The following is a 24,929-nucleotide window of genomic DNA, read 5'->3' as shown; positions in this document are numbered from 1 at the left end:
ATTGTTTAAATCAAACTAAAAATTTAAATAAAAATATGTTCTATTGAATACTATGTACCCCATAGTATTAATAGAAACGGGAATTCTTGAGCTTGTGTCTTACAGAACAACAGGTAAGGGAACAGGTTGTTAAAACCCCCTCAGCTTATAATCTGCCTTCACTGCCCAAGCTCACCTTAAGTATTTTTTGAACTGCTGATGTATGACCTTTTGACCTCAGAGGGCTGAAAACTCAACCCCCAGATCATGCTAAGTGCCTCCAGTTTTGAACATACATCCCATGAAGAAGCTTGTAACTCAGGTATGCCCTTCCCCATGCCTAAGACCACCCTGCTTCTTTATCTTTTTGGGGAGGCGTACCTGAGATTTGTTCTCCTATCTTGCTTGGCTGCCTTGTGACTAAATCCTTTCTCTGCTGCAAACTTGGCGTCTCAGTGATTGGCTTGTTGTGTGGGGGCAAACAAACCTGGTTCTGGAATACTATCTTCCTACCTTGAACGATGTACCTTCATAAAACCTTGAAAGCCAGGTTCAAATTTGGAATTGTTTGACCCATTAGTAACCTGCATCGTGATGTGGTGGTGAGAGGGAGGTGTGGGGGAGATACTGTCCCGGTTAACAGATTTGGTCTCTCTCCTCACTCTAACCAACAACATGAGGTGCCTTACTTAGACAAGGAAGGGTCCAGGCAGGCCCTGGAAGTGGGCTGTACCAACTTGTGTAGGTAATTCTGGGGCCTCGGTATCCTAGCACTGTTCAGAAGGGTCATGGGTTCCAGGTGGGCACCGTGGACTAGGACCCATGGGGAGGGCTGTGGCTAGAGAGGCTCAGAGCAGTATGCTTTAAGTCAGTGGCGAGGGAAAGGGCTTTACTGGCCCAGATCTAAAGGTGGGGCTGAGGACAGGGCTTGTCAGAGGGCAGAAGCCAATCTCAATTATGCCAAGTTTCAATTCAAATGATAGCTTGGAGATATGTGTCTCAGTGGATTCCCATGATTTTTGTTTCTTCCATTTTTACTTTCCCTACCTCCTTCTTATTATTTGGATTCTTATGCTGATGACTGGTCACCATCTCCAGTGTGTGTCCCCACCCCCCGCACAATTTAGTCCATACCCCAGCATGAGTCAGAGAGCCATCCCTGAGCTCCAACTACAGGGAAAATCTGTGCACCTGAGGAGTGGGAGGTGATTCCCCAGCTGGAGACTTGGGCCTTGCACAGGGGCAGCCCCACGTGCAGAAGACCCTCAGGATCTGCGTTGACTTTAATCTGCTGCAGTGCTCAGATGTGGGTGATGCTGGAGGTCAGGGCAGTTCAGTTTACAAAGGAAGATGCAAGACAAAAGGGGAGGAAGGGCTCTCCCAAGCTCTGTACTCTTAAACCCAGCTGCTTAGGTGGGAGTCTCCCTTGGATGTTGTCGACATTTTAAACCTAGGAAGTCCAAAAAGAAGTGTTGGTTTTCTCTAAAATGTAGTCTTCCCACTGCCTCATCCTGCAGGTCTTTCTTCTGCAGTAAATGGCAGCAGTGTCCATCAATGTAGTGCATCAGGCCTGACATTGAGCTTCACCCTGCATTTCTCTCTTTCCCCCAATCCCACACCCAGTGCCTCAGGAAGCCCTGACAGTTTAACCTCTAAATTAGCCCTTGGATTGGTCACTTCTCTCCATTTTCCCAGCCACTCCCTTATCCAAACCACACGCTCTAGCCTGGACCACCTACATCTATTCCTGCCTTCAATCCCTTCTCTGCACAGTCACAGAAGTGACCTTAAAGTGTCAATTGGATCATTTCACCCTGGTGCTTGCAACAGTTTCATGAGTTCTTATTATATTTAGAATAAAATCCTAAGAAAATAAAGGTTCTGCCCGATCTCTCCCCTGCCCACCTCTCCACCTCTTCTACTTTTCCCCTTCTTCCCTTTGCACCAACCTCCTGGACTTTCAGTTCTCAGAACAAAGGCAGCATATTCCTGTGCCTGTAGGGGATAGGCAGAGAAGGCAGTGAGGGACTGGAGACTGGAGAGACTAGGCTGCTCCCTCCCTCATGCAAAATGTCTCCAAAAAGGAGAGCAAAATGATATGTTTTTTCAGAGCCAACTGGGTCCCTCAAGGGAGATTTAAGAGAAGTGGTAACAATGTTCAGGTGATGGAACAGAGACCCAGAAAAACCCTACTCTTCCTCTAAGATGGGATCATAAAGTAGAACCAAATTGTAAAATGTTTAAGGACAGAAAGTACAGGTGCTTTTATTAGATCTGATCTCATAAAAGCAAAAGAGGAAAAAGAAAATTCCACATGACTTTTAGAATAATTTATCAGAGAATAAAATCCAACACAGGAAAAGTGAAGGTCAGTATCTGAATAACCCAGTTAATTCCTTCAACTCTTGAAGATGTTTTCTCATGACCTATAAATTCTACAGTATTTGTGTGTTATCTTTGATTATTCTCTGGCTTCCATGACTATGTCCCTTCCCTCAGAGTGCATTATAACCCTCTTGTGGAAGAGTGTTGGGAATAGTAAGTATGTGGGTAAGTATAAAAGACTACTTTTTCCTCCTCATTCCTTTAAAGTACATATGACTATGTGGTGGGGTGTAGGATATATGCAGATATATACATATGACAATTACAAAATAAAGGAGAAGGGGGTGGGAACTGGTCCCACACAGTTGCAGGGTTCCTATATTTTATGTGAAAGAGTGCATTATTAATTTTATGTAGACTGTGAAAATTTAAGGGTCTATGTTTCAATATCCTTAGCAACCACTAAAAATAATAATAATAACACCAAGAGGTATAGCTAAAAGTCAATAAATAATTTAAAAAGAAATTCTAAATGATGCTTAATTAATCCAAAAGAAAGCAGGAAAGGAGAAGGAAGGGGAGGAGAACAGGACAACCAGAAAACAAATAACCTCTGTGAGTACAGAAACCTTTGATGTAAGGAGAGGAAGGCAGACAGAATAAATATTGCTTAGCACACAGCAATATTTCCAGGAGAACTGCCAGGTGCTTTATGCCTGGTAGTTTATCTAATTTGACAGTAGCCTAAGAGGGTGAGTGGTGTTGCCTTGGAGGGGCCTTAGGATGCCCCATAGCCTGCCCAGGGAGCCTGGGATGGGTGGGGGGGCGCTGCTTCTGTGTCTGTCAGCTAAGTCAGAGCAGGACACCCAGAATCTATGGCTCACTGATGGGCTTACAACAGGCCAATGTGAAAACCATAACACAAAACAATGCACTAATTAAAGGCAAGTAAGTCATCAATGTGAACTGGACATTCTTTCCCTGCAGGCCTATTTACATGGGAAACCACTTCATAACAAGAAGATTCTTGCAAATTATGGGATTAGCACCTTCCAGTTATACTCTGGAGAGAAGCAGAATACTTAAGAAACCTTGGGAATGACATTGGAACTCCACTGATTTGTCACATTCTCTTTTACCCTTTTAGACCAATTATCAGCTATCTAACCCCCTTGCTACAACCTTGCATAATACTTGGTTTTGTATCTCCAGATCTTTTCAAATGTTTACACAAAAAGACATACATACATTTCAATCTTTTTATAAAAATGAGATTATTAATATATTGTTTTATGTAATTTTATTTCCACTTAATATATCACGAATACATTTCCAGATTTGTACCAGTAGGTCTGCTCACTTTTTTGCAGCTCCCTGTAATATTCCAGTGTACAGATGACACCAAGAAAGGACTCTTTTACCCCTTTATTAATGGTTATTTGTTGGTTACACTTCCCTTCCTGCTGAAGGGCCCTGAAGAGCCACTGTTTTCCCTCTGGGCCCTCTTTGCCCTTGTTGCCTTCACTGGATGACCTTCCTATAGAGGGAGCAAGCAGGTCCTCCTTCAGGTCTCTGCTTCAGTACCACTTCTTTAGCAAGGCCTTCCTTGTTCATCCACAGAATACCCTGCTCCCTATCTCATCATCCTTTAATCAAGAACTGACTTTCTTTGTCTAAATATTACTTATAATTACCTGAAATCATGTCATCTGATTATCTCCTTTAAGAGAGTCTGTGAATCAGTGACTTCAGCTGACACTAAATAGATGTTCAACATATATTTGATGAATAAATAAATGAATGAATATATTTTTATTACCTCTGCAAGTATTGTGTCTCCTTGGATTGGGACTGTTGGCATGAAATTTAGGTAAACTTTGCGATATTGTCCTCAAATGGTGAACACGTTTGTACTCCTCATCAGCAATGCTCCAGAGTAACTATCCCCCACATCCTGGTTAATATAGAGTATTACCATTTACAAAATTTTCCCCAGTGAGATGAGTAAAAAATAACCATCCCATAACTAATTTACTTTTTATTTCTTTAGTTATGTGGAATGCGAAACATCTTTTCAAATCTTTATCGGCCATTTGTATTCCTTTTTCTGTCAATTGTCTGTTTCTATGCAATCTTAGTCTGAAAGTTTCTTAAGAGGTCTACAACAATTGCTCTGTATTAACAGTATAATACTTAAACTAAAACACAGTTTCAGACAAAATAACTTTAAATACATAATAATAAGAAGATGAATAGCTTGCTAGGTGCTAAGCACTGTTTTAGGCACATTTCATATATTACCTCATTTAATCCTCTCCCAAATCCCACATGGTAAATATTTTTATTATCTACAACTTACAAGTGATGACCCTGAGGGCATCAGAGGCTTTGTGATTTCCCAAGGTGGCACAGATGAAAAGGGCAGTCTGACCCTTCACACGTGGCATGCTAACAGAAGTTACCATCTGTCTCTAAAATGAGATATTATGAATCTTCTCATCTACCGATCATGGTAAGTACTCTGTGACTGCTGATCAATCTCACTCACTTGCATGTGGCTCTTTTCACATTACCCTGATTGTTTAGACAGAACTGGCAGCATAATTTGCAGGGCCCAATGCAAAATGAAAATGCATGGCTCCTGTTAAAAAGTTCTTAAGAGTTTCAAGATGGCAACAGCAGAGCATTAAACCAAGGGACCCATCTAAGTGCAAGTTCCTGTATGACAGATCATATGTCCATGAAGCAGTCCTAGGGTACAGTCCACAGTTATGACAGATAAAAAAATCAACACAGAGAGATGAAGTAACTGGACTGAGAACACAGAGGCAGGCCTAGCCTTTGAACCCAGGTTTGTCTGATTACAAGGCTTGGGTGGATCCTTTGCAAACCATTACACTGTTTCCTGGTATAATGTTGAGTTATGTACCTGTTCAAATTGTACCCGTGGAATTGATCCTACTTGAGCTGGAAGGAGGATGGAAAGAGATGAGGTATAAATAGGACACTTTTTCCAAGAGATGACAAGAAAAAGCGGAGTGGTCTTATCACCCGTGACTCTAGACATTGTTAGGTCCCAGAGTAGGCTGCTCCCAAGTATGTAGCAATGGCATATTATTTTGAATTAAAGTTACTTAAGAAACAGCCAATGCAAGAGAGACACTGTGACCCTCCTTTCTGTCTCCTCAAAAGCAGAAAATAAATCTCCCCTGTGAAAGGTGTGCTCAATGATTTTTGATGTGGCTCAATGATTTTATATCATGTATTTTAATCTAAATAGAATATGGATTTTAAAAAATACTCAAAGTGAAAATAAAATGGAATGCAAAGCCATGATTTGTGGTCCCTCCCCATTATCACCCATGAGATAAAGTCTAAACCTAAATCCTTTCCCACCTTTCTATCTTAGCTCTCTCTGTTCTCCCATTTCCACCCCAACACCTAGACCAAATACCACACTAGTGAAACCACTCTTCTCCTTACATATCATACTGTCCCTTTATACCTCTCCTTTGTTCCTTTTGCTCCCTCTACCAAGAAGTTATCTCTAGATCCTTCATCATCTGCACTTTCCTCCTCACCTTTCAAGATTCAGCTCAAGCTTCGTGTTCTGCATAAAAACTCATCTGCATACAACTCATCCTTGTTGTCCCTTCCTACCCAACTTGTGCTAGCACACATTTCCTCACAGTCAACATACAGTGTACACTCATGAAAATGAGAAACAAACTCAGCTGTATATCTGAGTGCAACAGGACTTCAGCCTTACCTAAATCATGAGCCACAGGTTCACCTCCTTTTGATCCTCATAGCACATCAGAGAAATTGCTGGTGTGCATCAGCAAGGGCCTTTCCACCGCTTCCAGTCTAATGTAGAAAGTTTCCTGATGCTCTCTGGAGGGAGAAGAAAGGACTAGTCTAGTCCAGGGAAGGGCCATGGGGCTTTTTAGAGACACAGCACTTTCTTTGGATTATACAGAATTGCCCAGCTCAGCAGAGAGACGTGTGCTTAAGGTGAAAAGTAGGAAAATGAGAGGATTTCGGTCTCTGATTTTAGAAGGAAGAAGTTGACTTCATCTCCTTAAGGCTGGTTCTTCTCAAGCTAATCTCTCTCTGACCCTCTGCACTCTCTAAAGCTCAAATTATTTCCTTGGAAAATGTGTGTTGGAGTGTGATGGGAGGAGATGAATATGTAAGAAGAGTTTAACTGTATAATATAACTGCAGTGATGAACTGTGTATGAACCATAGCGTAATGTGGCAGAAAGTAGGGACAAAGGTGTTTTGCCAGTATGGTGGGGCTTGACCTCTTTTGAGATGTTGCTAAGAATGGGCAAGGGAGTTGAAGTTTATATATTCATAAATTAAAAAATTATATACTGTAGAGGGAGATCCAGATGGCAGAATAGAAGGACATGGAACTCACCTCCTACCACAAATACATCTGCATGTTTCACAGAATACCTACTGAATTCTGGCAGAAGATCTCATACAACCAAAACTGTAAGAAAGAAAGATCACCATGTAACTAAGTTTAGATGAAAGAAAAGAAAAAAAAAAAAAAGAATTGGGTTGGGAACTATGTCCCTGTGAAAGAGGAAAGGCTCCCTCACCCTGGGAACTCCTTCACCAGCTGGCAGATCAACTGTGACATATAGGGAGCTACACAGGCTCAGAGGAGAGTTCAGCCCCTGGCTTGTGGCAGGCAGAACAGAGAGAGACCAGCACAGACGATCCTGGCTACCTTGCTGCACTCCCTAGCCTGAGACGCACACCTACTGTTGCACAGGGGGGCTGGGTGCTGAAACTTGGGCTTCAGTGGACAGACCCAGGGAGAGGACTGGGGTTGGCTGCTCAGAGACAGCTCAAAGGGCCTGGAGTGTGGTCTGGAACACATCTGGGGGTGTGTGTAGGGTGGAGTCCAGGTCCACCATAGAAGCCCCATTGTTAACCTGTGTGAAATTAGGGTTATGGCCCCACTATAACGGCTTCATTCTCGGTGTGCTTACAGTGGCCGTGACTCCACACTACCATCTCTGGGAGCACACAGGCACCAGCAGGTTGCCCACACACAGAGGCAGGACTGAGATCTGAGCCAATTCCTGGTGGCTGTGTGAACTTATGCCACCAGCAGATTTGTGAGCACAGTGCGTGAGGGACATTCAAGCAGATTATTGGCACTCCCGTAGATGGGGTGGGTCCAGTATCAGCAGCTGCAGGCTTTGTGGGTGCATGCACACAGAGGCGGGGCTGGGGTCTGGACTAATTCCTTTAGCTCCCATGGCAGGCTTGGGTGTCAGACTTTAGAAGACATGCTGACAGTTTTGTGAGCACAGTTTCTTTGGGACATCTGGGCTGATTGCCAGTGTGCCCATGGCTGAGAAAGGTCCAAGGGCAGGGTCAAAAACAGTGTATTTTGTTAGTACACACATGGGTGACAGGTGACAACATAGAGCACACTTCCTGGTGGACAGCTCCTGCAGAGGAATACTCAGTGGCTCCTTTAACAGCGGGAGCCCTCCCATTCTGCCTACCTCACACCGCAGCTTAGAACCAGATCTGAGGGCTTCTATACCAACTGGGGAGCAGACCCTGCCCCTGACAGGGCTGTGACAACCAAAGAACAAAGAGGAGGCCCCAACCAATATCCAGCACAGGCTCTGGTCACCACAACACCGATTACACCCCCTACCAAGGGGATAATGGCCAGCACACACTGAGGAAATATGTGGTAGACATCCATACTAAAAAAGGACCTTGCACCAAAAATATTAGACTCACACAGGCTACACAGGGACACTCCCACATAAAAAGAGCCCTTCAAGACCACAGTAGATAACAGTTTCTCCTAATTCATAGGGTCAGAGAAATATAAGTAAAATGAAGAAGTAGAGGAACCACTCCCAATTAAAAGAACAAGATAATTCCCTTGAAAGGACAAACAATGAAACAGACCTTTCCAGTCTCCTAGACCCTGAGTTCAAAAAGGAGATGATAAAAATATTGAAGGAATTAAGAAAGGCTATTGATAGAAATGCAGATCACTGTAACAAGGAACTAGAAACTCTAAAGAAGAGCCAATCAAAATTAGACAACTCAATTGTCAAGATGAAGACCAAGCTAAAGGCAATAAATAGCAAAGTAAATAACGCAGCAGAATGCCTAAGTGAGCTGGAAGATAGAATAATGTAAATCACCTAATCAGAACAGCAGACAGAGAGACAAATAAAAAAAAAATGAAAGCAATATACAAGACCTATGGGATAATATAAAGCAAGCCAGTGTACCCATAATAGGAATCCCAGAAGCTGAAGAAAAAGGGGATCAAAAATGTATTTGAAGAATTTATGGCTGGAAACAGATGTCCAGGTACAGCCGCACAGAGGGTCCCAAACAAGATGAACTCAAACAAACCTACATCAAGATACATTAAAATTAAAATGGTAAAAGTTAAAGATAAAGAGAGGGTTCTAAAGGCAGCAAGAGAAAAACAAAGAGTTACTTACAAGGGAACTCCCATAAGGCTATCAGCTGATTTCTCCACAGAAATTTTGCAGGCCAGAAAGGAGGGGCAAGATATATTCAAAGTCCTGAAAGGAAAAAACCTGAAACTTAGGACACTCTACCCACCAAGATTATCATTTAGAATAGAAGGAAGAATAAAGAATTTCTCAGACTAGCAAAAACTAAAAGAATATAACAATACTAAACCTATCCTAAAAGAAATATTGAAAGGTCTTCCTAAATAGAAAAGAAGCAAGAACCTATAGGAAAGAGAAAATCACAATAGGATAAGCAAGTATATAAAAGGATTGAAGATCACTTAAGTAAGCCAGTATAGATTAAAAAAAATTTTTTTTAATTTTGTGAAAGCAATTATAACTACAATGAAGAGCAAAAGGATAAACATGAAGATGTAAAAGAGGATATCAAAATCATAAAAAGTGGGGGAGGGTCATAAGAAAATTTTTTTTAGAATGTGTTTGAGTTTATGTGACTACAAGTCTAAAGCAAGTAGATATAGTAATGGGTTAATATACTTGAAAACCAAGGTAACCACAAATAAAAAACATACAATAGATTCACAAAAACCAAAAAGAAGAGAACAGAAGCATAATACAAAAGAAAATCATTAAACCACAAAAGGAAAAACAAAAAGTTAAAGAAGGAGCAAAGAAGAAATACAAAATCAACTGGAAAACAAGTTTAAAATAGCAATAAATACACATCTATCAATAATTACATTAAATGTCAATGGACTAAATGCTCTGATCAAAAGGAATAGAGAGGAAGATTGGATAACAAAACAAGAGCCTACAATATGCTGCCTACAAGAGATCTACTTTAGGGCAAAGGACACACATAGATTGAAAGTGAGGGGATGGAAAAAGATATTTCATGCAAATGGAAATGATGAGAAAGTGGGGGTAGCAATATCATATCAGACAAAAAGACTTCAAAACAAAGACCATAAAGATAAAGAAGGACACTATATAATAATAAAAGGATTAATAAAGAAGAGCATGTTACACTTATTAACACATATGCACCCCATGTAGGAGCACCTAAATACACAAACCAAATACTAAGAGACATAAAGGGAGAAATTGATGGGAATACAATAGAAGTAGGAGAATTTAACACCCCACTGGCATCAACAGAGATCTTCCAGACAGAAAATCAATAAGGCAACAGAGATCCTAAACATATCCTAAATAAAATAGATCCTAAATGTATCCTAAATACAATAGAGATTAATTGATATTTTCAGGACATTACATTCCAAAAAAACCCAGAATACACATTCTTCTCAAGGGCACATGGAACATTCTCTAGGATAGACAACATACTAGGGCACAAAGCAAGCCTCTAGAAATTTAAGAGGATGCAAATTATTTCAAGCATCTTTTCTGATCACAACAGCATGAAACTAGAAACGAAGCACAGAATGAGAAATAAGAAAAAATGATTACATGGAGACTAAGCAACATGTTATTAAAAAAACCAATGGGTCAACATTGAAATCAAACAGAAAATTTTAAAATACCTTGAGACAAATGACAATGAAAACACATCCATACAAAATCTAAGGGATGCAGTAAAAGTAGTCCTAAGAGGGAAGTTCATAGTGATACAGGTCTTCCTCGAAAAATGAGAAAAATCTCAAATAAACAACCTAACCTACCACCTAAAAGACGTAGAGAATAAAACCAAACAAAACCTAAAGTCAGCACAAGGAAGGAAATAATAAAGATCAGAGAGGAAATAAGTAAAGTAAAGATTAAAAATACAATAGAAAAAAAATCAATAAAACCAAGAGCTGTTTTTTTGAAAGGATAAACAAAATCAACAAACCTCTGGCCAGACTAAATAAGAAGAAAAGAGAGAGGACCCAAGTAAGCAAGATAAGAAATGAGAGAGGAGAAATAACAACTGATACTGCAGAACTACAAATAACCATAAGAGAATACAATGAACAATTATATGCCAAAACTTTGGACAGCCTAGAAGAAATGGACAAGTTTCTGGAAACATCAGCCCACCAAAACTGAATCAAGAAGAAAGAGACAATTTGAACAGACCTACCACTAGAAGTAAAACAGAACCTGTAATTTTAAAATTCTGTGCAAACAAAAGTCCAGGACCGGATGGCTTTACTGGGGAATTCTACCAAACATACAAAGAAGAATTTATACCCATCCTTCTCAAACTCTTCCAAAAGATTGAAGAGGAGGGAACATTCCCACTGTCATTCTATGAAGCCTCCACTCTGATACCAAAACCAAACAAAGACACTACCAAAAAAGAAAATTACAGGCAAATATCTTTGATGAACATAGATGCAAAATCCTCAATAAAATATTAGCAAACCAAATCCAACAACGCATAGAAAAGATCATACACTATGATCAAGTTGGATTCATCCCAGGGTCACAAGGATGATTTGACATAAGGAAATCAATCAGTGTGATACATCAATAAAAGAAAAGACAAAAACCACATGATCATCTCAATAAATGCAGAAAAAACATTTGATAAAATTCAACATTGATTAATGATAAAAACTCTCACCAAAGTAGATATAGAGGGGACATATCTCAGCATAATAAAAACTGTTTATGACAAATCCACAGCCAACATAATACTCAATGGTGAAAAGCTGAAAGCGTTCCCACTAAAATCTGGAACAAGACAAGGATGCCCACTCTCACCTCTTCTATTCTACGTGGTATTAGAAATTCTAGCCACAGAAATCAGACAAGAAAGAGAAAGAAAATGTATCCAAATTGGAAGGGAAGAGGTAAAATTGTCATTACAGGCAGATGACATGATACCATATATAGAAAATCCTAAAGACGCTACACAAAAACTATTAGAACTGATAAATGAATTCAGCAAAGTAGCAGGGTACAAGATTAATATACAGAAGTCTGTTCCATTTCTTTACACTAACAATGAAATATCAGAAACAGAAAGTAAAAAAAATCAATTCCTTTTAAAATTGCATCCAAAAAATAAAATACTTAGGAATAAACCTGACCAGGTTGGTGAAAGACTTATATGCTAAGACCTAAAAAACTGTAATAAAGGAAATTGAAGATGATTCAAAGAAATGGAAAGATATACCATGCTCTTGGATTGGAAGAATTAATATAGTTTTTATGGCCATACTACCCAAAGTAATCTACAGATTTAAGGCAATCCTTATCAAATTATCCAAGACATTTTTCAGAGAATCCTAAAGTTTATATGGAACCATAAGAGACCCAGAATTGCCAAAGCAATCCTGAGGAAAAAGAACAAAGTTGGAGGCATAACCTTCCCAGACTTCAGATAATACTACAAAGCTACAGTAATCAAAATAGCGTTGTATTGGCACAAAAACAGTTGTATGGATCAATGAAACAGAATAGAGAGCGCAGAAATAAACCCTCACACAATTAATTAATTGGTCAATTAGTCTTTGACAAAGGAGGCAAGAATATACAATGGAGAAAACACAGTCTCTTCAGCAATTGGTGTTGGGAAAGCTGGACAGCCGCATGGAACTCAATGAAGTTAGAACACTCTCTCACACCATATACAAAAATAAACTCAAAATGGCTTAAAGACTTAAATATAAGACATGATACTGTAAAACTCTTAAAAGAGAACATAGGCAAGACATTCTCTGACATAAGTCATAGCAATGTTTTCTTGGGTCAGTCTCCCAGAGCAAAAGAAATAAAAGCAAAAGCAAACAAATGGGACCTAATCACACTTATAAGTTTTTGCACAACAAAGGAAATCATAAACAAAATGAAAAGACAACCTATGGACTGGGAGAAAATATTTGCATACGATGTGACTGACAAGGGCTTAATTTCCAAAGTATACAAACAGCTCATACAGCTCAATATCAAAAAAACAAACAATCCAATAAAAAACTGGGCAGAAGACCTAAATAGACAATTCTTCAAAGAAGACGTACAGATGGCCAACAGACACATGAAAAGATGCTTGACAATGCTAATTATTAGAGAAATGCAAATCAAAACTACAATGAGGTATCACTTCACACTGGTCAGAATGGCCATCACCAAAACGTCTACAAATAATAAATGCTGGAGAGGGTGTTGAGAAGAAAAGAGAACCCTCCTACACTGTTGATGGGAATGTAAATTGATACAGCCACTATGGAGAACAGTTTGGAGGTTCCTTAAAAACTAAAAATAGAGTTACCATATCATCCAGCAATGCAGCAATATACACACACACACACACACACACACACACACAAATGGAATATTACTCAGCCATAAAAATGAAATAATATTTGCAGCAACATGGATGGACCTAGAGATTATCATGTTAAGTGAAGTAAATCAGACAGAGAATAACAAATATTGTGATAGCACTTACATGTGGAATCTAAAAAAATGATACAAGTGAACTTATTTACAAAATGGAAACAGACTCACAGGCATAGAAAATAAACTTATGGTTACCAAATGGGAAGTGGTGGAGGGATCAATGAGCAGTTTCAGATTAGGAGATACACACTATATAAAATAGATAAAACAAGATCTTTCTGTATAGCACTGGGAACCGTATTCAATATCTTATAATAAAGTATAATGGAAAAGAATCTGAAAATGAACATATATATATATATATATATATCTATATATATCTGAATCAGTTTGCTATACACCAGAAAACTAACACAACAATGTAAATCAACTATACTTGTATTCTAAAAAATTACTGTAAAACTATTGACTTTAGCTATAAAAATACCGTGCTGTGTAGTTTTTTGGGCTCCCCTGACTCTGGATTTTGTAGGTATGGGCTCTGATCAAAATGACCTAGGTCTCTTATCCCACCTAGCAACATTATTCTATTCTATTTATTTAATTATATTCTAGAATAAAATATTTCCTTTGATCTGTCAGAATGTTAAGTATTTTCATTTGCTTTCACTTAAAATTTTCAAACAATACAAATGATTACATTAGATCAGGGTCATCCTTGAGGTGTGCGAGCACTAGCAAATATTTTTTGTGTGGTTTTGTCTATGTAAACAACTTGGCAAAAAAATGTCAGAAAATGGATAGGTGAGAACAAGTGCCTGGGCTGCACAGGAACCAAGCTCAAGGCTCAGGGATGAATTTTTTTTTTTAACATTCTTTTTAAAAATTAATTATTTAACTTACTTATTTATTTATTTGGCTATGCCAGGTCTTAGTTGCAGCATGCAGGACCTTTAGTTGTGGCATGTGAGATCTTTAGTTGTGGCATGAAAGATCTTTAGTTGCAGCATTTGAACTCTTAGTTGTGGCATGTGCGATCTAGTTCCCTCACCAGGGATCGAACCCAGGCCCCCTGCATTGGCAGTGCAGAATCTTAGACACTGGACCACCAGGGAAGTCTCTCAGGGATGAATTCTTAATAGTCAAGCCCTGAACTTACACTTTACCCTGTCAGACTTGCATGAGAGTCACTGAAAAGCAAGGTATAAGCATCAGATGGTGACCATCTCACACAATTCCACAAAATTGGCTGGTATTCCACAATACCAGCCAATGGAAACTATCTGTTCTCATGTCATCCTCCTGGAACCAGAGCCCAACCCTGGGCTAGTCTGAGATGACTCATATACACAAATCCTGGAGTTCCTTGGAGCATCTGGTCAACCTCAAGGGGCGAGCAGTTGAGGGTTGGAGAGCACCTTGGAATCTGGTCTGCATCTGTGGCACCTTGTTGCAATGGCACTGCCAGCTCCAGCTGGTCCCAGCCAACAGAGGGGAGTCAGAAATTAAGGAGGACACTTCAAAGTACAGGGCTTCTTGAGGTGTGGGTCCTATAATGCAGGGCAGGGGTGCCACTTGCCTGGGTTTAAGGATTATACTCTGAGTCTTTACTTTCCACTTAAAAATTCTATTTCTGATTTTTAAAATAATTACCTGTATATTACAGAATATTTACAAATTACAAAATATTTCCAGGAATCCCACCACTAAATATTAATCATTCATATTCATTTGACTATTAAGTGGCTACTCTATGCCAGGCACTGTGCTGGGAGCTGTGAATAGAACTGCATACAAGATAGGCACAGTCCCTATCTCCATGAAGCTTATACTCTAGCATTTTGGTTGTATTTTTAATTACTAATTAAATTTTTTTCAATTAGATAATTCATTTACATAGTTCAGATTCAAGAGGTACAAAAGAGTAGACAACAAAATATTCCTTTTTAGGGCAATGAAAATACTTTGTATGACATTATAATGAATTTATTCTTTATATATTTGTTCAAACCCATAGAATGTACAACACTTGTATCTATGTGAGAAAATGGATTTTAGCTGAACTTATTGTGGTAATCATTCCACAATATATATAAATCAAACCATCTTGCTGTATGCCTTAAACTTATATAGTGATGTATGTCAGTTATTTCTCAATAAAACTGGGAAAAAAAAGAAAAAAAAGAATGTACAATACCAAGAGTGAACCCCAAGGTAAACTATGGACTTTTGGTAATTAAAATGTGCCAATGCAATTCATCCATGGTTTAAAAAAAAAAAAAAGTACTTGTTGGATGAGTGAGTATATGGGAATTCTTTATACTTTCAATTTTGTTGTAAATCTAAAACTTCTTTAAAAAATTAGTCTTAAAAAAATTTCCTGTCTTCACTCATTTTTTCACCCTGAAGGCCATCAAAATTATATGTATATAATAAAATACATCCCAAAGTATGCATATTCCTTCCCACCACTTTTATTTAAAGCAAAGAGTAGCATAGAAAATACAAACTACTTAATACATATGTATCTAGGTTTTTTCACGTAAAATATACCTTCGAGATTATTCCATATGAGTTCCTAAGGAGTTTTCCCTTTCTATCTTATAGTTGCATAATACTGAGCCAAATAGTGTCAATTATTTAACAAGTTCTCCCTGATGGATGTTTTAATTTATTTTCCACACTATGCTGCATTAGTAAATTTCACATATTGCAAATCTGTGAGCTTACCACAAAATACCCTTACAAATGGAATTGTTGCATCAAAAGGTGTGTGAATTTATAATTTTGATAGGTATTGCCAAATTGTTTTCAATGGAGTTTGTACCAAATAACATTCCAGCCAGCAATGGATGAGAGTCTTGATGGCTGGTGACACTGATGTATTCCCTTTCAGGCTTAGTTTTCTTAACCACCTTCAGATCATATGGCACACACAGTTTCATTTTTTTCCTTTGTAAAACTATTTTATTCTCCAAGTAGAAAGAAGTGATCTATTCTTTCCAAAAAAGTGATCTACTATTTCCATCATACTCTTTTCCATGTTTCATGCATAGTTGGCACCACCCAAGGTTATAAAAAGCTGAGCCATATTATAGTTTCCTTTTATATTTTATTTTCCTGTTTCTAGAACTTAGTAAGTCCAAATATTTAGTAAGCAGGATTTAGCCAGGTAACCAATCATATTTACACTGGAAACAATGAGGCCATGTTCAGAGCCAGGCCACTTATCTTTGCATTAGATGGAGGGAAATAGCAGAAGTCAGCAGCAGGGCAACAGCAAAACAGTGAGGGATAGTGCTTCTGCTTGTGCTGGATAGATCATTTCCCATGATTACGGTGATCTAGGATGTGAAGTGTGAGAAAAGAGAGATGTTTAAAATGCAGTGATAAGCACTTTCTACTTAGCTTTGCTCAAATCTGTTCACACACACACACATTCTAAGAAAACAAAGCTGCTTTCATTTTATTTTTTAAATACAAAATATTCAAGAATACCACTCATCCATAAATACTTTCCTAAATTTTTAAAATTGTGTACTGTTTGTAATTTACTTTTCCTCATCTAATGTATCAAAATAATTTTATCATGCCATTAAAGAGTCTTCTCCAGCATTTTTAATAGCTGCAATGTATCCATCATAGGCTGAACACCTATTTATTTAACCAATCCTCTAACGTTTTAATGTTTGGAGTAGGATTTTGTTTTTTATTTTAGAAGCTGTGACATCAGCATATTACCTGGGACAAATGGGTCATTTTCCTACCCATATTCCCCATAACAATATCTTATGAAAATATTTTTAGGTTTCTTATTATTTGCAAGGGACAGCTTTATATGCATTATGGGAAGCAGAGCTAAACCATTCATAAAAGAATTGTATTCTGTTTAGAAATCCAGATTATTTACAAATTTAACAAGATAATTAACATACAAGGCAGTGTGGGCTCTGTCCCAATGAATGATACAGTCAATAAGAGAAAGGATTAAGAAGGAGAGATTACTGGATTACTGGGTTTCAGTGTGTCAGGAAAGGCTATATGTAGACAGTGATACTCAACCTGTACAGTGACTCATCTGGGCCTCACCTCCAGAGATTCTGATTACACTGGCCTGGGTGGGGCTCACACATATGCATTTTAATAGCCATCATGAGGACCACTGGTGTAGAAGATGTACTTGTACGCATCTTGAAGGATAGGTAGATTCACATAGAAAAAAATAGGGTGCTGGATATTATAAATGGGCAGAGAAGGTTGTGAAGATCTATATAAACAATGGACAGAGATGAGAAATATTCATGCAGAAATATAGACTCTTGGAATTTAGAACTGGGAGGAACACAAAGACAGTCAAATCACTCTGCTCACATACCTTTCTAGTTCCCTTTAGATGACCCAATAGTTCACAGGAACTTTTACCTACAGAATCTTATCTGACTTTCATACTTACTCTGTGGGGTAGGAAGAGATGATTAACCCTGTGTTACAGTTGAGGAAACCCCAACAATTCTTGGCCAAAGACTAATATTGGACTCTGCACAGACTTAGTAGAAGTGAGAAAAAGAGTAGAAAGATAATTAGGGGAATTTCCATTTTCCATGATGGCAGGCTATGTTATTTGGGCCATATTTCTACTGAAGACAACTTAAAATGATACAGTATGAAAAAAACTTAAAAGTTATTGAAGAGATAACTTTTTCAAAATTATTGAAGAGATAACTTCTTAAAAGTTATTGAAAAGAAAGCTCAAAATTAAGAAGTCAAGAAACAAGAAGGAGGTGGCAGGCCACAGTTCACTCTTGCCTGGGCATTTGCAGATCTGGCTGGAAACAGTGGAGAAATTGAGCTGAGACTCAAAAGGGCAGACTGAACCAGAGTATACCTGCTTCCCTTATTTTTTTTTTGCTTCCCTTTTCTTATTTCCCTTCAAGTGGGAGGAGTTTGGGGTGGAGTGGGGAAAGAGAACTTGAGTTTGGAAAACGAATGCTGACCTTATGAACCCTTGCAGCTCAAGTTAACACTATCAGGCACTAAAATATATTTACTTTTAAATGGTTACAGATTCTTGGTATACAGGTGCTTGGCATTTGCAAATGCGAAGCCTCTCTGGAGGAAAGAATGTTTATCCTCAGCCTCTGGAAAATTTCACAAATAAACTTTCAAGGGAAAAATGTAGCACAAAATCAAAGATAAATTAGCACAACAAGGAAATAAAGTGCAATGAATAGAAAAACCAGTATAAACTAGCCCCCAAAGACCTCAAATGCTAGAAAGAGATTTTTAATGATAATTATGTATAAAAATTTTGACAAGCTTAAAAATATCTTCAGGGAACAGGAAACTGTAACAAGTGGAATAATAGATTTGTAAAAGAACCAAATAAAGCTTCTACACATGAAAAAATAAAATAACCCAAATTAACATTTCAGTAAAGTGGGTTTTAGAGTAGATTGAACACAGAAGAGAAAATGATAGACCTGGAAGATAGGTCAGAAGATATTATATAGAATGAGAGAGAGAGAAATATAGAAACTAAGGAAGAGAGGATAAGAGACTTCAGGGCAGAGTAAGAAGGTTCCAGAAGGAGAGAGAGCATTGGCAGAGGCTGTATTTGAAAGGATTATGTTTGAGAGTTCTCCAGAAAGGTGAACCGTATCAATCTACAGATTCAAGAAGCTTAATGAACTCCAAGGAAGATAAACAAAAAGAAAACCATAACTAAACACATCACAGTAAAACTGCAGATAACCAAAGAGAAAGAGAATATTTTAAAAACATACACCCAGAGAGAGAGAGAGAGAGAGATTACCTTCAAAGTAGCCAAAGTCAGATTGATAGTTAACTTCATTAGCAAAAAATAGAAACCAAAAGAATATGGAAGGACTTCATTAATTCATTGAAAGAAAATAATTGCAAACCTAAAATTCTATGCTGAATAGAAACATGTATAAAGAATGAAGATAAAATAAACACATTTTCAGATCAAGAAAAAAAGAGAGTTCATCACCAGCAAACATCAGTAAATTAAATGATAAAAAGAAGTGATACACATATGGATATGAATGAATTCTGCATCAGGCAGCAAAATTTGTCCTCTAGTTACCCCTCCTTCTCTGTTTTTCTCTTCCTGTTTTTCAACATCCTATAAAAAAATGTCTTGTGTAAAACATCTCTGCTTGTAATATCTAGAGGAGTTTCTGTTTTCTGCTCTGCTTCATGATTTTCTGCTGTTCTTTCTCAGTTCTTCTCCATGTGCCACTTCCTGGACCAGCTTGGCTTCCTCAGGCTCCAGGCCCTTCAACTACATCTTCAGTCTCTCCCTCTCATTCTCACTCTTCCACTCCCTGATCTCCAAACAGTGTTTGCAGTTCTGACTCTCATATTCTGTGACACAGAGGAGTGTCCGGCCACTCTAAAAGGTCACTGGTGTCCTCCTCACACAGTGGACGAGCCAGGTATTTTTGGACTGAGAGGATATAAAAAAATGTCCCCGGTGATCTTTGGTTTTCTCTAAAACAAACCTTATTCAGGATAAAGCTATTGGGATATTCTGCAGGTATTATCCCCAATTTGGGGGCATGGTCTGTGAGAGATACCACCCAGTAGCTAGTTGGCACTTTGCCTCCCTCTCAGGCCTGAGCTGTGGCGAACGATGGAACTACCATGTTTGGGGTGGTGCCAGAGTCCAGTGACTCCATGAACTCATCCATTTTTGGAGTCTGGCTAATGTACTGCCTTCCAATGAAGCACACAGAGCTCCCTGATGCCAGCAGCACTCTCATCTCCATTCCAAACCTTCTCCATCCCCCCCAGCTTCTCATCTCTTTATGCCCTCTTAGAAGCTTCTTCTAGAACATCATACCTCTAGGATACAAGTCTAACTTTGTCACTCTCTTCCTAAAAATCTTTCATTTACCTAGATGGGATTAGTATCTTTAGTAACTTCAGGACATTAACCTTTATATAAAGGATATTAAAAACTTCCAATAACTTTCTTTCTTAGGCAGAGTGAGCTTTCTAACACGGAACCTGAACCATGGCACTCCAGACCTTAGAAGCATATACCATCCCTTCCAGTCTTCTCAGGATAAAATTCACTCTTCTTAACTGTCCCTCAAGGCCCTCACCTCCTATCCAGCCTCATATGGCACTGTTCCTTACGTGTTCCAGTCACTCTCAAAGTTCCAGCCACACTGGAATGATTTTATTTCTTCAAATATTCCATCCTGTTTTCTGTACCTAGAATATCTTTCCTTCTCTTCTTGGTCTAATTCTTTCTCACCATATATTTGCTTCAACATCACATCCTCCAGGAATTATTCCTGGACTCCAAATTTGAGTGGATGCTATAGGTACTTATCTAGAGCACCGTATCCCCTTATCATACTGCACTGTAATGTGCTGGCCCATTGTGAGCATACAATAGAAACCTGTTTCATGAAATAAAGTTTAATATATGTATTTTACTATGCACCTATCATATGTCACTCTCTAGCACTGACATGACAACATCAAGCTTTTACAAGGCACCATTTATATATGTATATATATGTATATATAATATATATTAGCTAATATGTGTGTACATATTTGTACACACATATTAGCTAATATCTATATCTATCTATCTATCTACCTACCTATCTATCTATCTGTCTATGCAGATTAGTTAAGCACTATATTTGGCAGATACTTACTCTAAAGCAGAGAGACTTTCTGGGTTATGGTATACCATATTGGGGTACAGATCACAAGAGCAAGGACCAAACCTCTGCGCACTTCACAAGGAAAGAGGTAATTATTTCAGCCCAGATACCCATACTGACCAAGTGGCTACAGTAAAGGTGGAGAGCCACAAGGCCATTCTCCCTCGAGTCCAGCAGGAGACAGAGTGAAGCTGGAAGGCTAGAGCCAGCCACAATCACCACTGGCCCAGGGAGGCAGAGGGCCAAAGGCAGGCAGAGAAGAAAGGGTGAAAGTGAAGAAACATGCATTTATTGGTGAAAAATAAATCACAGAAAACATAGGATGTGGTTGGTGGAGGAGTAGGCTAGGTGTGCTTTTTAAAAGTATGTGGTTGATGAAATATGGCCACAGATTCTGAATTGAAGTATTTTCCATCAAGAGGTGCTCTTTCCCCCGCCGCCTTAATCTGGGCTTTACCAAAGAATGTGGCAGAAATGACGCTAGGCAGGTGTCCAGAGCCAGAGCTACAAGAGGACTTGCATTTTCCCCTTTGCCCCCTTGGAATGCAGCCCTGAAGCCCCCATTTGAGGAGCTGACCTAGCTTTCTGAGGATAAGAGGCAAAGTGAGTGGTCCAAGCCACCAGCAAATAGCCAGGACCAAAGGCTGGGCCTGGTGACAGTGGAGGGCAGCTCTTCTCAGAACTTCCAGCTTCGGATCCTCCAGCTGAGTGAGTGAGCCCAGGTGAAAACAGCAGAGGAACCTCCAACCAATCCACAGAATCATGGGAATTTCCATGATTTCTCCATGGAAATAATAAAGCCTTGTTTTATGTCTCTGAAACTTAAAGTGGTTTGTCATGCAGCAATAGTGAACAACAAAGTTGTGTTTTGTGTCCTTTTTCTTCTTGGTGGTAAAGGCCTGAATGGAAAATAAAACAGAAGAAATTGACGGGAGGGAACATCAAAAACAGGCTGAGAACAGAAGAAATAGTTCCTGAGGAATCTTCTCTTGAATCTTCCTACTTCTACCCTCTGTATTCCCTCCCCTCTAGTCATTTCTACCTCCATTCTGGTGGCTAATGGATACTTTTCATTGTTGTTATTTTTAGTTTAATTGAATGTCATGTAATCATCTAAAATAATAGTTCAGTTTAATTTGGTTTAATGTTACAGTGTTCCTTGTTCAAGAGAAATTGGCCCAGATTATTCTGTGGGGGTGGTAAAGAAATGGTCAAATGAAATAACTGAAGACTGGGTATAAATGAAAGCAAGACTCATTAGAGACTCCAGGGTCTAGAGAAAGGACTAAAAGAAAGTAGCTACCAATAAATTATTTGGTGAACCTTTATTACGTGCCCATTGTAAATAGAGCCACTGAAAACATCCTGCTCCAACCAGAAAAGCCAAAACATGTAGGGAAGCAGCATCAGTAAAAATACTGGAAATCAAAATATCACAGCTCACTTTCCTGCAAAGTGTACAAGCTCTCCTCCAGATCTATGCAGGGCTGGCTCCTCCTGTGGACTCATTTCAATTGTCACTCCTCAGCGAGGTCTCCCTGACCACCAAGGTAAGGTATCTCCCCATCTCTGTCCCAGGACCCTGTCTCCTGGCCTTCATACCACTTATAATGCTTCTCTGTGTTTTCTTTCTTCCCTCACTGGAGAGAGCTGCATGAGGCTGATCCCTTATTTGTCTTGTTTGCTGCTGTAGCTCCAGCTCTTTGAAGCGCCTGGCACACAAGAGATGCTTAATCAATGTTTATTCACCATAAGTGAATAAAAAACAAAAAAAAAAACAAATTAATAAAGGGAAACTTCACTAAAATGGAGTCAGGAGGCCAGAGGGGGAGCTCCCACTCAATGTCAATACAGATCCCAACAGAAAGAGATGGTATCTTGCATCTCCTGCAGGAAGTGACACTACTATCACCAGCAAGATTTTCTTCTCGTAACAGCTCAGCCAATGAAAGACGGTCACAACTCAGACAATATTTGTTCATAACAACCCCTCCTAACTTCCCCTTCTCCTCTATAAAAGACTTCCCTCTCCTTTGTTTTACCAGACTTGCATGTGGTTTGCCATAGTTGCACGTCCCAAACTACAATTCTTTGCTGCTCAGGAATAAACCCATTTTGCTGTTAAAAAAAAAAATTATCCTTTTTCATGAAATTACTTTTTCCTTCTCCAAACCCAGTTCAGACTGCACTCCCCTGGAAGCTCTCCCTCCTTCGGGCTCCCCCACGCTCCCCGTTAACTATTTTTATGTGACCAAGCTCCTCCGTAGTTCTGTGTTCACAACTCTGTCTCCCATGCGGGGTAGTAAGCAAGTGTAACTCAGCTTCAATTCAAGCACTACTAGGTCCTCACCAAGTGAAGAAAGGAAGACTGGTAGAGGGGATAAGCCGGTCTACGCCAGTCTGCCTGATTTCAAAACCTGGTTTTGCTGCTTGCTAGTTGTTAGGTGAGTTTCTTGACCTTCCTCTGACCCAATTTCCTCATCCTTAAAATGGGAGTAATAATACTTAACAGATAAAATGATTATGAGGACTTAATACATGTAGAGTGCATTGAACAATGCCTGGCCCATAATAAGGATTTTTTTTTAACATCATTAACTTGGAATCTTTATTCTTGATGATTTTGTAATAGGCTTACCCTTAGTTTGGTTAAGCAAACTCTCATTTGGCTATGAGAACTCATTCAAATTTGCTAGAGAAACTATGATGATAAAATTATACAGCAAGCTGGGAAAAATACCCATGAAATAACACAACTTTTTGTAAAACTGTCAGGTTTCCATTCCAGTAACCCATAAGACAGGGCTTAAAGCCTGTTCATAATCACATCATTCCAAAATGAGGAGCTATTGCCAGAAACGTTTTATGGGGTGGGAAAAGGAATAAAAGATGGTCAGTGCTGATAAATACTGGTTTAATGATACAGTGCTCTTCACAGACGGCTACAGAGACTGTAAACTATTATCCAGAAACATACAACCATACAACACAGACCACTTAGCCAGGCCTAAATTAAACTGGCTTCTTGTAACTACCCTGTAAACACTACAGCCCTTCCTCCATCCAAAAATGACCCTAATCTCACATGAAAACAGTCACTGTAGGGGAATCAGAAACCCAGCTTTGTGGCCAAAAGTAAAAACCAAAGGAAAAATAGCAATTCAGTGGTTAGCTGGTGAAAGCGGGAAACCTGGTGCCCTTCACTGCGCTGCTTTGCTCTTCTTACTCTGGCTCTTTTTCAGCCCATCCATGTTAGCTCTCAATAGGTTTGAACAAGCCATCTGAAACGTATTCACTTCTTTGGAGCTCACCCCAGTGCTGATCTTTTTCCCACCAGTAGCTCTTAACAGACACTTGTTTTCTGAGGGCTCAAAGCCCTTCCTTGGAATGGGTTTAGCTCGACCATCATACTTCTTCAGGGTGATGCACACGCTGCCCGACAACCGGCGCTTCTGGAAGAGCCTGGTCAGCTCCGTCAGGAACTGCTCTCTCTCCAGAAGCACCATCCTGGCGCTGCTGGCTCCACTCTGTCAGCATAAGCCCCAAGCCCCATAATAAGGATTTAAACACAATTCATTATTTAAAAAATTCTATTGCAAGGAAAACTAATCATTTAAATTATTTGAAACTGAGCAGTAACAATTTTGGCATAAATCTGTGTGGCATAGACAGACTAAAAGAATATAAGGGGAAATAACCGAGTCAAGTGAATGCTGTGGAAATAACAATAATCTCTTTAATGACACAGATAAGACCACTTCCCCTCTGTGCCCATCCCCCCACCATCCCCACCATGAGGCAGTTCACACTGGTTGCATTAAGCTCCATGGAGACTATCCACACACCTCAGGTTCTCCATGCCCAAACATACACGTGACTCCTGCCCACAACAGGGAGATCAAACCCCTCAAGGGACTCTAGCCTGGCTTCCACCAGAGGAGACGCTTAAAATACCTCCCCAGCTCATTGCACAAGTTAACCACTTAGAAAAGACTTACTATTTACAAAATTCTCAAGAGCCACCAAAGAGCACGAGCACAAAAAGCAAACAGGGCAGGCATTGCCTCACTGTCATGGCTGGTGCTGATCACTGCAGGGCGCCCTTGCCCCCTGGACCATCACTG

General features: G+C 39.3%; 1 protein-coding gene across 1 annotated transcript; it reads right to left on the bottom strand.

Annotated features, from left to right (window-relative positions):
* Positions 1 to 24,005: 24,005 nt before the first annotated feature.
* Positions 24,006 to 24,311, bottom strand: LOC136137920 (signal recognition particle 14 kDa protein-like). The gene has a single exon (XM_065896337.1). It carries the CDS (start codon positions 24,309 to 24,311, stop codon positions 24,006 to 24,008), a length of 306 nt encoding a protein of 101 aa, XP_065752409.1.
* Positions 24,312 to 24,929: the final 618 nt, after the last annotated feature.

Source organism: Phocoena phocoena, chromosome 1 (genome assembly GCF_963924675.1).
Source record: "Phocoena phocoena chromosome 1, mPhoPho1.1, whole genome shotgun sequence".
Taxonomy (NCBI): domain Eukaryota; kingdom Metazoa; phylum Chordata; class Mammalia; order Artiodactyla; family Phocoenidae; genus Phocoena; species Phocoena phocoena.
Note: the sequence above shows the minus strand (reverse complement) of the source record. Positions and strands in the feature narration are given on the sequence as shown.

Bases quoted from the DNA above. Each gene is read 5' to 3' on its own strand.
- LOC136137920 (XM_065896337.1), bottom strand. From the start codon at position 24,311: ATGGTGCTTCTGGAGAGAGAGCAGTTCCTGACGGAGCTGACCAGGCTC.